Raw genomic sequence first — 14,057 nt, 5'->3', positions numbered from 1 at the left:
TGCTTTATTTTTTCCTCCCTTCTCCTATGTTCATTTGTCTTGTTACTAAAACTCCACATATGAAGGAAATCACATGCTATTTGTCTTTCTCTGATGGACTTAATTTCGCTTCGCATAATAACCTCTAGTTCCATCCGTATCATTGCGAATGGCAAGATTTCATTCTTTTTGATGGCTGTGTAATAGATACTCATTTATTTCTCACAAACAATCCGTGAATGTAGATACTAGATTTTTTTTAATTGAGAGAACGTGTGGCCTGGTACCATACGACCAGTAAGGGGCATAGTCTAGGTGCAAATCCGTTGCTTTACAGGACAGAGATATAAATCCTGAGAGGATCTTTTGTATTTTGGAAAGTTGTGGTAAAATACACACCACATCTCAACCATTTTTAGGCATAAAGTTCAGTGGCACTAGATATGTTGATATTTTTGCACAACTATCACCACCATCCATTTCTAGAACTTTTTTCATCTTGCAAAACTGAAACTATGTATCCATTCCCTCCACCCTCCAGCCCCTGGCAACTACCGCTCCACCTTCTGTCTCTATGAATTTGATCACTCTGGGTACTTCATGGAAGTGGGATCATACAGTATCTGTGGGGTTTTCTGTGATTGGCTTATTTCACTCAGCGTATGTCTTTAAGGTTCATCCATGTTGGAACATGTGCCAGGATTACTTCCTTTCAAAGGCTGAGTATTACTCCCTTGTATGTATAGACCACATTTTGTTTATCCATTCATCTGTCAGTGGACATTTGGCCTGCTCCCCTCTTTTGGCTACTGTGGATAATCTGTTATGGATATGATTGTACAAATATCCACTGGAATCCTCTTGCAATTCTTCTGGGTACATGCCCAGAGGTGGGGAACCACCATACTATTCCAGAGTGGCCACACCACTTTACCTTCCCTCCAGCAGCACACAAGTGTTCCATTTTATCCACATCCTCACCAAGACTTGTTATTTCCTTTTTGGGGTTTTGTTTCTGGCAGCAGCCATCCTAATGGGTACAGAGTAGATCTTTTGCATCTTGAGGATGGAAAACAGGAGTTACGAACTCAAACATCCATGGGGACCAGTGGGGACCAGTGAGGTCTCAAAACACAAGTAAGATAGGCCCATTAAGATGCTAAGTAGCACCACTCAAGACTCTCAGTTCAAGACACAGTGCTAGCGTGGCATTTGGAAAGCCCACGGTTTCTTAATTGCCGTGGTCATGAATCAGCGCAGTGCGTTAGAGCTCTGGCAGGCAGACCTTTGTGATATCTTCTGGGTTTTAAGCATTGAAAATGCATTTAAATCTAAAATCTTTTGCAAGCCAATCCCGGCCCCTGGGATCACGCCCTGAGCCGAAGGCAGACACTCAACTGCTAAGCCACCCAGGCGTCCTTGTGGGGAGCCTGCTGCTCCCTCTGCCTGTACCTCTGCCTCGCCCTCTTTCTGTGTGTCTCTCATGAATAAATAAATAAAATGTTAAAAAAAAAAACCCTCTGCAAGCCAATATTCTGAGGCAACGAGGTTTGGATGAATATAGGATCTCTGGTGTGAATAGAAGCCTTCCCACTTTTGAGGTGGGAATCACACTAGGAGGCGACACAGCAGGAATTCCAGGTCCATGCTGGAGTATGGGTGCAGAAACCCAGTGCCTAGAAGGTGGCCAATCTGGCAACGGAGAGTTGATGGCTAAGAGCTCCGATACATTGGGCTCTTGCTTCTCAGGGTCTAGAGGGATCACACTGGACATTTACCTTCCCCCCAAAAACCTTGAAAAGCATGCCTGCACCTCATTTCTGTGCTTTAGACACAACCACTTGTCAAGGTTGTTATACCTGTTCTTGCTGCAATGCCCTTCTGCACTAGGAGACAGAGCTGGGGCAAACTGAAATTCTCTCTCAAGATATAAAGAAACATATGTGACCTTTGGAAACACATCAGAAAGGAGGTTGGGTAATGGGTGTGTACATGGGGACCATGAGAATATTCTCTCGTACTTGCCTCTGGAAAAGGACTGTATCCTATTAGTAACACCCAGGACTGTGTAGAGCAGGGGTTGGCAAACTGTCTACAAAGGGCCAAATGGCAAATATCTTAGGCTCTGTGGGCCACTTAAAGACTGTCACATATTCTTCTCTGTCCTTATTTTTTCTTTGCTTTTGACAATCCCTTAAAAATACAGATAACCTTTCTCAGCTTTCTGGCCTGGAGCCAGATTTGAGCCACGGGCTGTGGTGGGCGAACCCCTAGTGTCAGAGGTAGTTGCCGCTACCTTGTGGGCACCTTGCCTTTCTAGTAGTTGTTAAGAGCCATTCACGGAAGAAATGATTCTCTGTATTCACTGCAGTTTCTGGCAGAGTGCCTAGTAAACAGACAAGCTCAACAAATATTGGTAAGTAAAGAAATTCATGCTTAAGAAGGGAGTCTTCAAATATTCTAGGCAAGAGCTAACCTTCTTAAAGTTTCCTCTAAAAACACAGTGTTAGTAATTCATCAGAAAGAGATGGTGCAACTCACCATTTTATGGCTTGATGGGATGGGATGGGAGGAGCAAGCTTGCCTTTCTGGATGAGAGCCAAAAGGGGCAGGGTGTTTTCTTCTTCTCTGTGTAAGAGGTGATGGTAATGGCACCTCTATTTCATGGAAAGAACAAAGATGATAAGCATAAAAACCCGGTAGGAACACCACAGATCTGAGATGTTTTCACATCCCAAATTTAGGGCGGACACAACCATTGCACAAAGCTTGACTTTTGTAAGAATAAATGTATATTGTGAAATGTCTACTTTAAAGGGGATTTTATAATGTTCTTAGGTTTCCAATATAAAATGTATAACTCCAGTAACAGTTGGAGGGCAGAATTTTATCTCTAGATTAGTAAAATTACTTCCACCTAATAAATTTCCTTATTTGGCTTATGCTTGCAGTGCCCCGTGCCGCCCCTTGGCACTCTGTAAAATGGGGATGTTAACATTCTCAGGTCTCTAGGATACCAGTGTTTATACCAATCAGGGGAGAGTATGTGTTGGCACAGTAGACAGCTCTGAATGTGATATGAGGGGCCCCCGAAGAGTGTCTAACCTCAAAATATTTCATTATTAGCACTCAAGAGTGACATCAGAACTGTACACAAAAAAAAAAAAATCCTTCGGGATAAAGCACAAAATCTACTAGAGTATCCTGTTAAAATGGAACACCTTGGAAGAAGCAATGACACACTAATTAGCTCATTATCACTAATTATGTACCCAAGAGGAATCCATTTCTTAGGCCGCTAACGCTTCACTGGGCAGCAGAGGGGAAGGATTCGATAGTAAAAGAATTATGGGGCCCCACGACCTGTTGTGGAAGTCAGTCTGGGTAGGGATGACATGAGGACCCTAGGAAGTGAAGGGAGATTGTGGGTGGGGAAGAAGAGAAAAGAAAAACATGCTGGGAAAACACAGGGCATATGAAATATATGGCTACTTCTTTCATAAAGTTAACCTGACTCATTAAAGAGGCTAGAAATTTAAGAAATGCAAATAAACTAGTTTCTTAATAGATCCTCACGGGCTATAAGAACCCATTATCAATGTTGCAGTATTTCAGGTATTATTGGAATAGAGGGGGGAAGAAACCAACATGTTCCAAGAATATATTATGTGCTCACTCATTATTCAGTTACCTCATTTCATCCTTACAACCACTCTGTGAAAGAGGCAGTAATCCCCTCATTCTACAGATGAAACATTTAAGGTCAAATACCCCATATGACTTGTACAAAGTGTAAAGTTTAGAGCTTACTAATACTTGCTGCGAAGTCCTATGCTGGCGATTTAAATGCATCTCTTATTTAAACACCAAAGCAGCCCCTGAAGTAAGCATTAGTAGTTGGGTTTGTTTGTTTGTTTGTTTGTTTGTTTTAATTTTATGGATCAGTAATTTGATGCTCAGCCAGGTCAATCAATTTGCTCAAGATAAGTGAGGGTAGGGCACCTGGGTGGTTCAGTTGGTTGAGCATCCAACTCTTGGTTTTGGCTTAGGTCATGATCTTATGGGTGATGAGATAGAGTTCCCAGTCCACTCTGCACTTAGCTTGAAATTCTCTCCCTCTGCCCCTCCCCCCATCTGCACTTGCACATGTGCATATGCTCACTCTCTCTCAAATAAATAAAACTGTTAAAAAAAGATAAGCGAGGGTGCTGGGATTCACAGACACACACAGAATTAAAGGTCTGAGTCCTTACCTGGTGGATTACATTGCCTTCAGGATGAGAAGTCCTTCCTTGTCTTCAGACCTTTGAGCACCTTCCCATCTTGCTATACTGCCTTGCAAAATGTTATATAATGTAACCCATATAAAGAATGAAAATGTAACAAGCTCTCTCCCTTAGATTGCCAGTTTCTCCTTCTCCTTCATTTCCTCCTCCATCTTCTTCTCAGGACCTAACTGTCCTTAGAGATATAGGACCTCCTTTCCAATTAGGGGTGGATAGTAAGAGACAGAAGGGAGCATACCAAATCATGTGAATTAAAAGTCTCTTAGATCCATTTCAGGTTGAGTATTAATTTGGAGCAAAGTTCAAATCCCTATAGGTCTCTTTCCTCTCTATTTCCAAAGATGAAGTATGTGTTCAAGAAGGAAGCAACTCCTTCCCCATGGTATTAAGAGGCTTTAGGAGCCTAGGTGTGTATTTTGCCTGCCTTGTCTTTTGTTTTGTCCTTGATGACATTTTTCCCACTTGACAATGAGGTACCACATTGGCACCTCCTATTAAAATCTGTGAGCGTTTATGTATACAATGGAATATTACTCAGCCATTAGAAATGACAAATACCCACCATTTGCTTCAACGTGGATGGAACTGGAGGGTATTATGCTGAGTGAAGTAAGTCAATCGGAGAAGGACAAACAGTGTATGTTCTCATTCATTTGGGGAATATAAATAATAGTGAAAGGGAATAGAAGGGAAGGGAGAAGAAATGTGTGGGAAATATCAGGAAGGGAGACAGAACATAAAGACTCCTAACTCTGGGAAACGAACTAGGGGTGGTGGAAGGGAAGGAGGGCAGGGGGTGGGGGTGAATGGGTGACGGGCACTGAGGGGGGCACTTGACAGGATGAGCACTGGGTGTTATTCTGTATGTTGGTAAATTGAACACCAATAAAAAATAAATTTATTATAAAAAAATAAAATAAAATAAAATCTGTGAGCTGTTCTTCTTTGGTGCTGGCTTCATCTGTCTTCGCCCAATCTGGTTCCTGTCCACGATGGTGTACAGCAATTGGTTCTATCATGGGGCACAGCGGATGGGCATCAGGCACCTGCTGGACACATACCACCATAGCCTCCAGGCATAAGGGGTCTTCAAAGGTGCTGTCCTTGTATTCCCTTATCCCTGCTGGTAGCTTTCTCTAGAGTTTCTGCATGAGGTCCCCTTTCCCTGCTGGAAACTTTTTGGGTCAGGGTTCATAGGAATGATAGGCACCAGTGAGCTGAGCCTTGGGTATATACTTATGTGACCTTCTTAAGGCAAATGGAGATTTAGAATTCCCTGCCAAGCCAACACTGGCTTCAGTACAAACTTGGGGATGATCTCCAGATTGACTATGCCATCTGCCATTCCTAACTGGTTGGGGGAGGAGAGGAAAGACTTCATGTCAGATGCTGTGTCTCTCCAAAAAGTCATAAAACATACCTGTATGAATTGAAAACTTAGGCCTATACAGAATCCTGCACACCAATGTTTATAGCAGCTTTATTAATAATTGCCTCAACTTAGAAGCAAACAAGATGTCCTTCTATAGGTGGATGGGTCACACACTGGGCCACCCATACAATGAAATATTCTTTATTGATAACAAAGGGAGCTTTCAAGCTATGAAAAAAATAGGAGGAATCTTTTTTAAAAAAATTATTTATTTATTTGAGAGAGAGAGAGATAGTGAGAGAGAGCATGAGCAGGGGGGAGAAGGGAAGCAGGCTCCCTGCTTAGCAGGGAGCCTGACCTGGGATCATGACCTGAGCCAAAGGACCCAAATGACCAAGCCACCCAGGTACCCCAGACAGGAGGAATCTTAAGTACAAATTAGTAAATAAAAGAAGCCAGTCTGAAAAGACTACCTAGTATCAGATTCCAACTATATAACATTCTAGAAAAGGCAAGAATATGGAGACAGTAAAAAGTATCAGTGGTTTCCAAGGACTCAAGGAAAGGGAGAGATGAAGGTAGAATGCAGGATCTTAAGGGCAGTGAAACTATTCTATATGATGTGGTAATGCTGGATGTAAGTCATTAAACATTTGTCAAAACTTATTGAAAGTTCAACACAAAGAGTGAGCCCTAATGTACACAATGGACTTTAGTTAATATGTGCCAATACTGGCTCATCAATTGTAATAAATGTACCATAACAACGAAAGATGTTAATAATAGGGAAAACTGTAGGGTAGGGTAAGAAGGTATGAGAACTGTGCTTTCTACTCCATTTTTCTATAAACCTAAAACTGCTTTAAAACCTATTAACTTTTAGGATGCCTGGGTGGCTCAGCCATTGAGCATCTGCCTTTGGCTCAGGGTGTGATCCCGTGATAGAGTCCCAGATATGGCTCCCTGCATGGAGCCCGCTTCTCCCTCTGCCTAGGTCTCTGCCTCTCTCTTTCTCTCTTTCTGTCTCTCTCATGAATAAGTAAGTAGTAAGTAAATTAATTAATTAATTAAAATTTTAAAAATAAAATTTATTAACTTTTATTTTAAAATTTTATTTTAAAATGGAACAAACTTCCATTGGGGCCCCCTTTAGCATATATTTTTTATCCATACCACCCCTTTCCCAGGCTTCAGTCTTGAAGGTAACAACCACTATGCTTGATCTGCCTTTTCCAGTCCTATCTCCAGAAACCTGAAGGACTATCTCTTACTTACCCCTACTGGCTTTCAGAAACTTAACCTTATGCCTTCCTCCTTCCTGGGGAGATATCTGCTCCCTTCTCTCTTCCTACAGGAGACAAAGGTGCAAGGCAACAATGAAAGGAACCATCCTATCAATAAGGAAGCTGTATAAGAAAGTATATTGCAAATCTTATTCCTAAATATACAAGTAGAACAAAATATTTGTAACATAGGGCAGAAGCAAATAGTATACCTCTAAACACAATCATAAACTTTGATTTTCTAACACTTGTGAGATATATGTACAAAAAAGTACATTAAGGCATATATGTACAGTTTGATGAATAATTATAAAGCAAACTACTATGTAGCCACCAACTGGATAAATAAATATTTCCACCCTTGTCAAAGTCTCCACTTCTACCTCATGTGCCTCTCCTTGATCATAGCTATCTTCCTGCCCCTGGAAGAAAGCAATAATCTGATTTTTTGATAATCAGTTCTTTGGTTTTTTAATAATTATGAAATTTTAAAGTCAAGAATGACCTATCCACAATCTTGTCCCATGTATATTCCAGATTCAAACTTTAATGCCAAGACAAATAATATATTTCCAAAAGTCACACAAACTGGTGGTAGAGGATCAGAAACCAATTCTTTTGACCTCCAGTGCTCTTTGGTGTATGTCATTCATGTTTAGGAACAAACAGCAGAGGATGGGACTGGGCAGTGTGTGTTGGGGTACCTAGTAGTGATGTTAATAGCTATACTTTACCATGTGCTCACTATGTGCCTTACAACAACCCATGTAGGCTATGCTAGATGCTATCATCACTATTATTTTTGTTATTGATATAAAATTGGTAAGGAAATTGAGACTTGGATATAGTAAGTTGTCAAAAGTCAGATGATTAGTATGCAGAAAATCTGGATTCTAACTTAGCCCCCTCCCTGATCCAGAACTTGGGCTCTCGCACACCTTGTTTTTATTTAAAACCATTATTATCTTATTATTGTAAAAGTAATACACTATTACAGTTGAAAAAAGTCCCAGAGTTGTGAGTCAGGAATGTATTTGTCTACAATAGCAGGAAGACCTCACAAATGGTGTAGAAAGAGGTTGATCTGATTCACACAGAAGACCGGGGAGGGGCAGGTAGGTAGAACAACGCTACTCACTGCAGCTCTGTGGTAGCACTGGGGGCCCAAGCGTTTTTCATTTTCCTGTTCCACATCCTTAGTACATAGATCTTTGTCCTCAGTGTTGTCATGAAAGCAGAAAGGAGTTCCTTATTAAAAAAAAAAAAAAAAAAAGACAGCTTTCCATGAAACCCTTAACTTCTGTCTCACTGTCCGGAGTTGTGTCACATGGTCCCCTTAAGAGCAAAGGAGCCTGGAGAAGTATATTTAGAAAAGCACACTGTCATCTGGACCAAAATTAGAATCCTGCTATTAAGGGTGAAGGTGGAATGGATCCGGGGAAGTCAACTAGCATCATCCTCCACAAACATCATAAAAGGTTTCCAGGTGAAACATAAAGAAAGGTCTTTCTACTACTTCTGGCTAGCATCTTCCTCCCATGCAAGAACTGCAATTCCTGTTTGAGTCAAATTCAGAGGACAGAGTGGGCATGGATGGAAGGAAAGAATGGAACACCTTTAGTGATGCAAAAAAAACCCCCACACCAATAAAACAAAACAAAACAAAACACCAAAACCCCACATGTAGGGAGGAGTGAGAGAGAGAGAGAGAGAGAGAGAGAGAGAGAGAATGAATCTGAGCATGAAAGATGAGGGGCGTAAGGTGTGAATTGACAATGGGCCTTACGGCGAGGCAGAGGAGTTGAGCTGCTATATTATTTTTTTAAAGATTTTATTTATTTATTCATGAGAGACTGAAAGAGAGAGAGAGAGAGAGAGGCAGAGACACAGGCAGAAGGAGAAGCAGGCTCCATGCAGGGAGCCCAACATGGGACTTGATCCTGAGTCTCCAGGATCAGGCCCTGGACTGAAGGCGGCGCTAAACCGCTGAGCCACCTGGACTGCCCTGCTATATTAAAAGACTAAGTAAGCCACTGTAGATTTTGAGGAGAGGAGTGAAATGTTTCTATAACAAGAAAAATACACGTTAGTTGTCATACTGAGATTCTTAATCTCCTTCCAAGTTGAGTCAATACAGTTATCAACACTTTGCTGCTTACCACCTCCAGAGCAACATGCCAGAGAATATGAATAGATCACTGGAGCATGATTCACCATTAATTAACAGTATTATTCTTGTTAGTGATTTATAAAAGACAAAGGAACAATTACTGTTTAACCGTAAATCTGTGTAGATATGAATGTTCCTGGATTTCTAAGTTGGTTCTGCTTTTAGGGTCCTCTGAAAAGCCATATGAATATGATTTAAGCTTTAAAATGATCTGCTAATTCCATTCAGGTGCATTGTAAAATTCATTGGAAAATACTTTCTTTCTTACCGCTTCAATGCTTCAGAGAATATCAATTGTATATTTTTTAATTGTTTGAACTGTAAATTTTAGAAGTGGTAAAAAGGGGACTTTCTGCAGATGCTATAACAAAAGAGTTTGCACTATTTTAATGAAATATTTTGAGACAGTGCTTAGTGCTGTTGGGAGATTGCAGTACCCAAAGTCCAAAAATTCTTCAGAAAGGCAGGAACTTGTTTTTTTCTAATTCGTAAGCAATCTGAGCTTTTAAAGGAATCTCCTGTTGTGATATTTAAGGAAGTAACTTTTCTGTGATTCTGCCTACATGTGTCTCCTCCTGTAACAACATGGGTTTGATGGACTGACTGTATTTTGGAACCACCTTAACATATGAAACATCTTAATTTGAAGACAGATTTTTTTCTATAGTTTTTCATTTGTTTTTGGTTTTTTTGCAAGATGAAAATTTATTTGTGGAAATGTGTTCTCTCCTGGCTTTCTTTATGTTTCCATAATAATTTTGAGTGTGAAAGTTGATTTTCATCTACACATTTCACTTATTTTTACCAATCTCATATTGTTTACCATAAAAAGAGTCATTTCTCAAATGTATTTGTCTATCTCACTGATTCTTATTGCTGAATTTTGATAGCAGCTGATCATACAGAGAGCAGTAAGGTCAGTTTGTATCCACCAACGTGCAGTACATCTGATTTTAACTTTGAACTATGTGCATAAAATTGTAAATGATATTTTAATGGAAATTAAATTCATTTAAGAAAACACATTTTGGGGGCACCTGGGAGGCTCAGTGGTTGAGCGTCTCTCTTTGGTTGGGGTCATGATCCTGGGGTCCTGGGATTGAGTCCCGCATCGGGCTCCCTTCAGGAAGTCTGCGTCTCCCTCTTCCTATGTCTCTGCCTCTCTCTCTCTCTCTGTGTCGCTCATAAATAAATAAATAAATAAATAAATAAATAAATAAATAAAATCTTTTAAAAAAGAAAACTTTTGCTACTATAAAATTACTATAATAGTAGCCATTTATATTTTAAAATATGCATAGGGGGATATCTGATAAGATCTTGGTGGGAAAAAATACAATATTCCCAAATAAAAATAAAACCTAAAAAAAAAAAAAAAACCCACATAAAATAAAAGCTAGAGTTCCAGAGTGGGAACTCAGTGAGAGCCCTTTGGAACAGAGAACTGGACTACATGGTCCTGCTCTGTCTAGATTTGTTTTTTCACTAATGTCAGTCACTAATTAATGCTGCTACCACCAAAAATCTAGTCTCAGACATGAACTGTTCCTCCTTAACAGTCTGGCCCAAAGTTGACCTGTGGTCCTTCCTTTAATATCAGGAAACAGAGTCAAGACTGAGAAATTCAAAACATTTGTTATTAAAAATTGAAGGAGGGGTACTTGAGTGGCTCAATCAAGCGGCCAACTTGATTTCAGCTCAGGTCAAAATCTCAAGGTCCTGGGATGGAGCCCCATGTTGAGGTTCCTGCTCGGCTGGGAATCAGCCTGAGATTCTCTCTTCCTCTGCCCTCCACCCCATTCTTACTTACACTCTCTCTCCCTCAAATAAATAAATCTTTTTAAAAGATTGAATAAAAGCTAATTGAAAATGAAAAGATCTAAGAAAACTCTTCCTCTAGGTTTGTAGGCCCATTGAAATTCTGGGGAAGCCTAATTAGGTAGGGTAAAGCTAGTTGCTGCATCAGGCAAACTATAACATCTCAGGATTTTGACACAATATATGACTATTTCTTGCTCAACCAAGGCTCTTTCAACTTACACCTCAGCCATCTTGCACACATATTCCAAGGGCTCAGTGTCTGGCTATATCATGCAGATGAGGAAAAGATTTGGAGACTTAACCCTGTGTGCTGGAGACTATGGGGGATAGCTACGGGCCATGGAGCAGTTGCTCTGATGGAAAGTGCTGGAGACAAAGGCAGGAGCTCCAAGGCTGCCCTCTATTCTTGCAGGTAAAAAAAGTTTACCTACCTTCACGCGTTGGAACCTACCAAGGTGTCCTAGTGAAATCTATGGCCTTGACTGAACAGCTTGTAGTGTCTTCCTCTCCCTTCTTCTAATAGAAGCGCTGTAATGAGCTCGCAAAAAGGTTAAGCCATTTCTCTGCTTTGTTTTTCCACTGCAAAGTTGTTTGGGTGAGTGCAGATTTTGTCAGTCTGCATGCCCTGTTCTTCATATTTAAAAAGGAAAAAAAAATACTGACTGATCTGGGTGGGATTAAATATGGAAACAAATGAGATAAAATTTCTTCATGCTCCTTCTGACCATTTTTAAGCATAGTAAAATCACTTTGCTGTCCCTTGAGGTGTCAGTGGAAGAATAGGCAGGGTGTGGAAGTGCTTCCAAGCTGCTTTCTTGCATGTAGATATGCTTCTCACTCCATTCCTCTGGGGCTCGGGGCACCTGTCTGAATAAGACTAATGACTAATTTTCTCAAGCCTGGTTGGAACTGGACAATATATATCCTTCCCAGGTATTTTTAGGTTTTTTCTCCCCTCCGTTTTTTCCTTCCCTTAGAAGCCTGAGAAGTACTTACTTCTGGCTAAAATAAAAATCCTAAAACTTACAATTTGAAACAATTAGTTGAAAACATCTTTGATCAAACCATGGGTATTCTGAGTCTGATATAGTCACTCAGGAATTAAAGTCAAAGGGGTCAACCATTAGACTCCACTGAAACCCCAACACACAAAAGTTAGAAGAAGGATAAGACATAATAGTTCATGAAGGTCAAGCTGGATACAAAATAAGAATGAGTTAGGAAAAACATTTGACTTAACTATACTATATATGAGCAATTACCTTGAAATCTGTGGTATGATAGTGATAGTGATTACCTGAAGCAAACATAGTTAATTGCATAAAGTATAAAGACAAAGAAAAATGATATTTTATCCATATCTAAGTGTGAGAATATTCTCATTCTAGATGACTGACCCCAGATTTTATTAAAGAAATATCCTCAAAGGACAAAAGAATAGCACAACAGTCCAGATTTAGTTGACACAAATTTTTTTTTGGCTCAATACCCCATGTCCTTAATTAAGCTCTCTAGTGATTTAATGGACAGTAAAGATTAATTAATTAAAAGAATGCCTATTGAAATTCTACTTTTGTCATAGGTATTTGCCCCTTGATTTTTTTGGAGCTTTTCAACCACTAGGAGACACAGATAAATAAAAGATGATATTAGAAAGGAGTAAGGCCATGACAGTGTAAATATACATGCACATGAAGAGGCATCACAAATCAGTCTGGGGAATTGGTGAAGACCAATGGTGGTTGACAAGCTGAAACTCTAGAGTCAGACTGGCTGGGTTTAATTCCCTACTGTATAATGAATGTAATTGTTGTATGACCTTGTGCACATTGGATCATCCCTCTAAACATCAGTTCCTTAATCTGAAAAATTAAGAAAATAGAAGCCCCTTTGTTAAGGAGGTTTAAGTGAGATTATATATTAAAGCATAGTGCCTCTGGATGGCAAATGCTCAACTTATGTAGGCTATTACTATTGACAGAAGAGGTGATGCTTGACAGGCCTTCGTAAATGAGTAGGAGTTTAAGAACAGGGCAGTGGAAGACAGCCTCTCAGGGAGAAACCATGACCTGGGATATAGACACAAGCACACAAAACAGTAACATTCCTGGATAAAAACAAATGGTTTGTACCTATTCTACTTGAATCGAATGGATGCCCTCACAGTTGGCATGTGAATATAACATAAAAGGCTTGCTACAAATATTTATGATCCACCTCTGGAATTCCTTCGGATAGATCCTTCCAGCACTGGTTGGTTTGGTTTCTGCTCTTCATCTAACCCTCAGGTTTGGATTGCTCCTGCAGACCTCATCGAGTGCTCCAGAGGACACAGCTCTTGGTATTTTCCCACTGGCTTCAGGAACTATAACCACATCTGAGATACACTTCACCACTGAACTCCCATCACCCTCCTGGGAACTCTCTAGCTTAGCCTGTCGCTGATCCTATACCACCAGACAGCGGGGAAGACTGGCCCATTTTCTAGAGAGATAGGCCCATGCCAAATCATAATGAGCATTGTGTGTTCCACTTAGGAATCTGCATAATACCCTAAAAACTCTGAAGAACCACTGAAGGAGTTTACATAGAGGAAAGATATAATCAGATGTCTATTTTAAGATCATTCTAGGGGCACCTGGGTGGCTTGGTCAGTTAAGCCTCTGACTTTGGCTCAGGTCATGATCTCAAACTCCTGAAATCAAGTCCTGTATCAGGAGTCTGCTTGTCTCTCTGCCCCTCCCTGGGCTCATGCTCTCTCTCTCTCTCAGATAAATAAATAAAATATTTTTAAAAAGATCATTCAGTAGCAGCTTCTACATCAGATAAAAGAAAATCCATTGGGAGAGTCTGTTCAAATAATCCCAGGGAGATGATACTGTTCTAAGACAATGGCAGCGGGGAAGAAGGAAAAACAGAGAGTATAAAGAGATAAAGGGTGAAGGAAACAATGTTCTGAATGGACTCTGTGACTCACTGGCTATAGGAGGTAAGTAATAGGAGTCTAAGATGACTACCAGATTTCTAGTTCAGGCAACTGGAAGGGTGGTGTTGCCATTCATCAAGAAAAGAATACAGGATAAAAAATTAAACTTGAGGATAAAAATAATAAGGTCAGATGTTGGATATTTTGAGTTGAAAGCATT

General features: G+C 40.2%; 2 protein-coding genes across 3 annotated transcripts in view; one reads left to right on the top strand and one right to left on the bottom strand.

Moving 5' to 3' along the window:
• RFX3 (regulatory factor X3) overlaps window positions 1–14,057 on the top strand; it is a 435,833-nt gene that overhangs the window by 117,211 nt on the left and 304,565 nt on the right. The gene's annotated exons all lie outside the window — the stretch shown is intronic.
• Window positions 576–14,057, bottom strand: part of LOC121478421 (serine/arginine repetitive matrix protein 1-like) — a 31,287-nt gene continuing 17,805 nt past the window's right edge. Inside the window, exons 3-6 of the mRNA XM_041733506.1 lie at window positions 8,059–8,168; window positions 6,913–6,985; window positions 2,521–2,636; window positions 576–1,038 (exon numbers count right to left, since the gene is read on the bottom strand). Coding sequence (XP_041589440.1) covers window positions 970–1,038; window positions 2,521–2,636; window positions 6,913–6,985; window positions 8,059–8,168 — 368 coding nt within the window. The 3' untranslated portion in view covers window positions 576–969. The remainder of the gene's footprint in view (window positions 1,039–2,520; window positions 2,637–6,912; window positions 6,986–8,058; window positions 8,169–14,057) is intronic.

Source organism: Vulpes lagopus, chromosome 2, assembly GCF_018345385.1.
Source record: "Vulpes lagopus strain Blue_001 chromosome 2, ASM1834538v1, whole genome shotgun sequence".
NCBI classification, from domain to species: domain Eukaryota; kingdom Metazoa; phylum Chordata; class Mammalia; order Carnivora; family Canidae; genus Vulpes; species Vulpes lagopus.
Note: the sequence above shows the minus strand (reverse complement) of the source record. Positions and strands in the feature narration are given on the sequence as shown.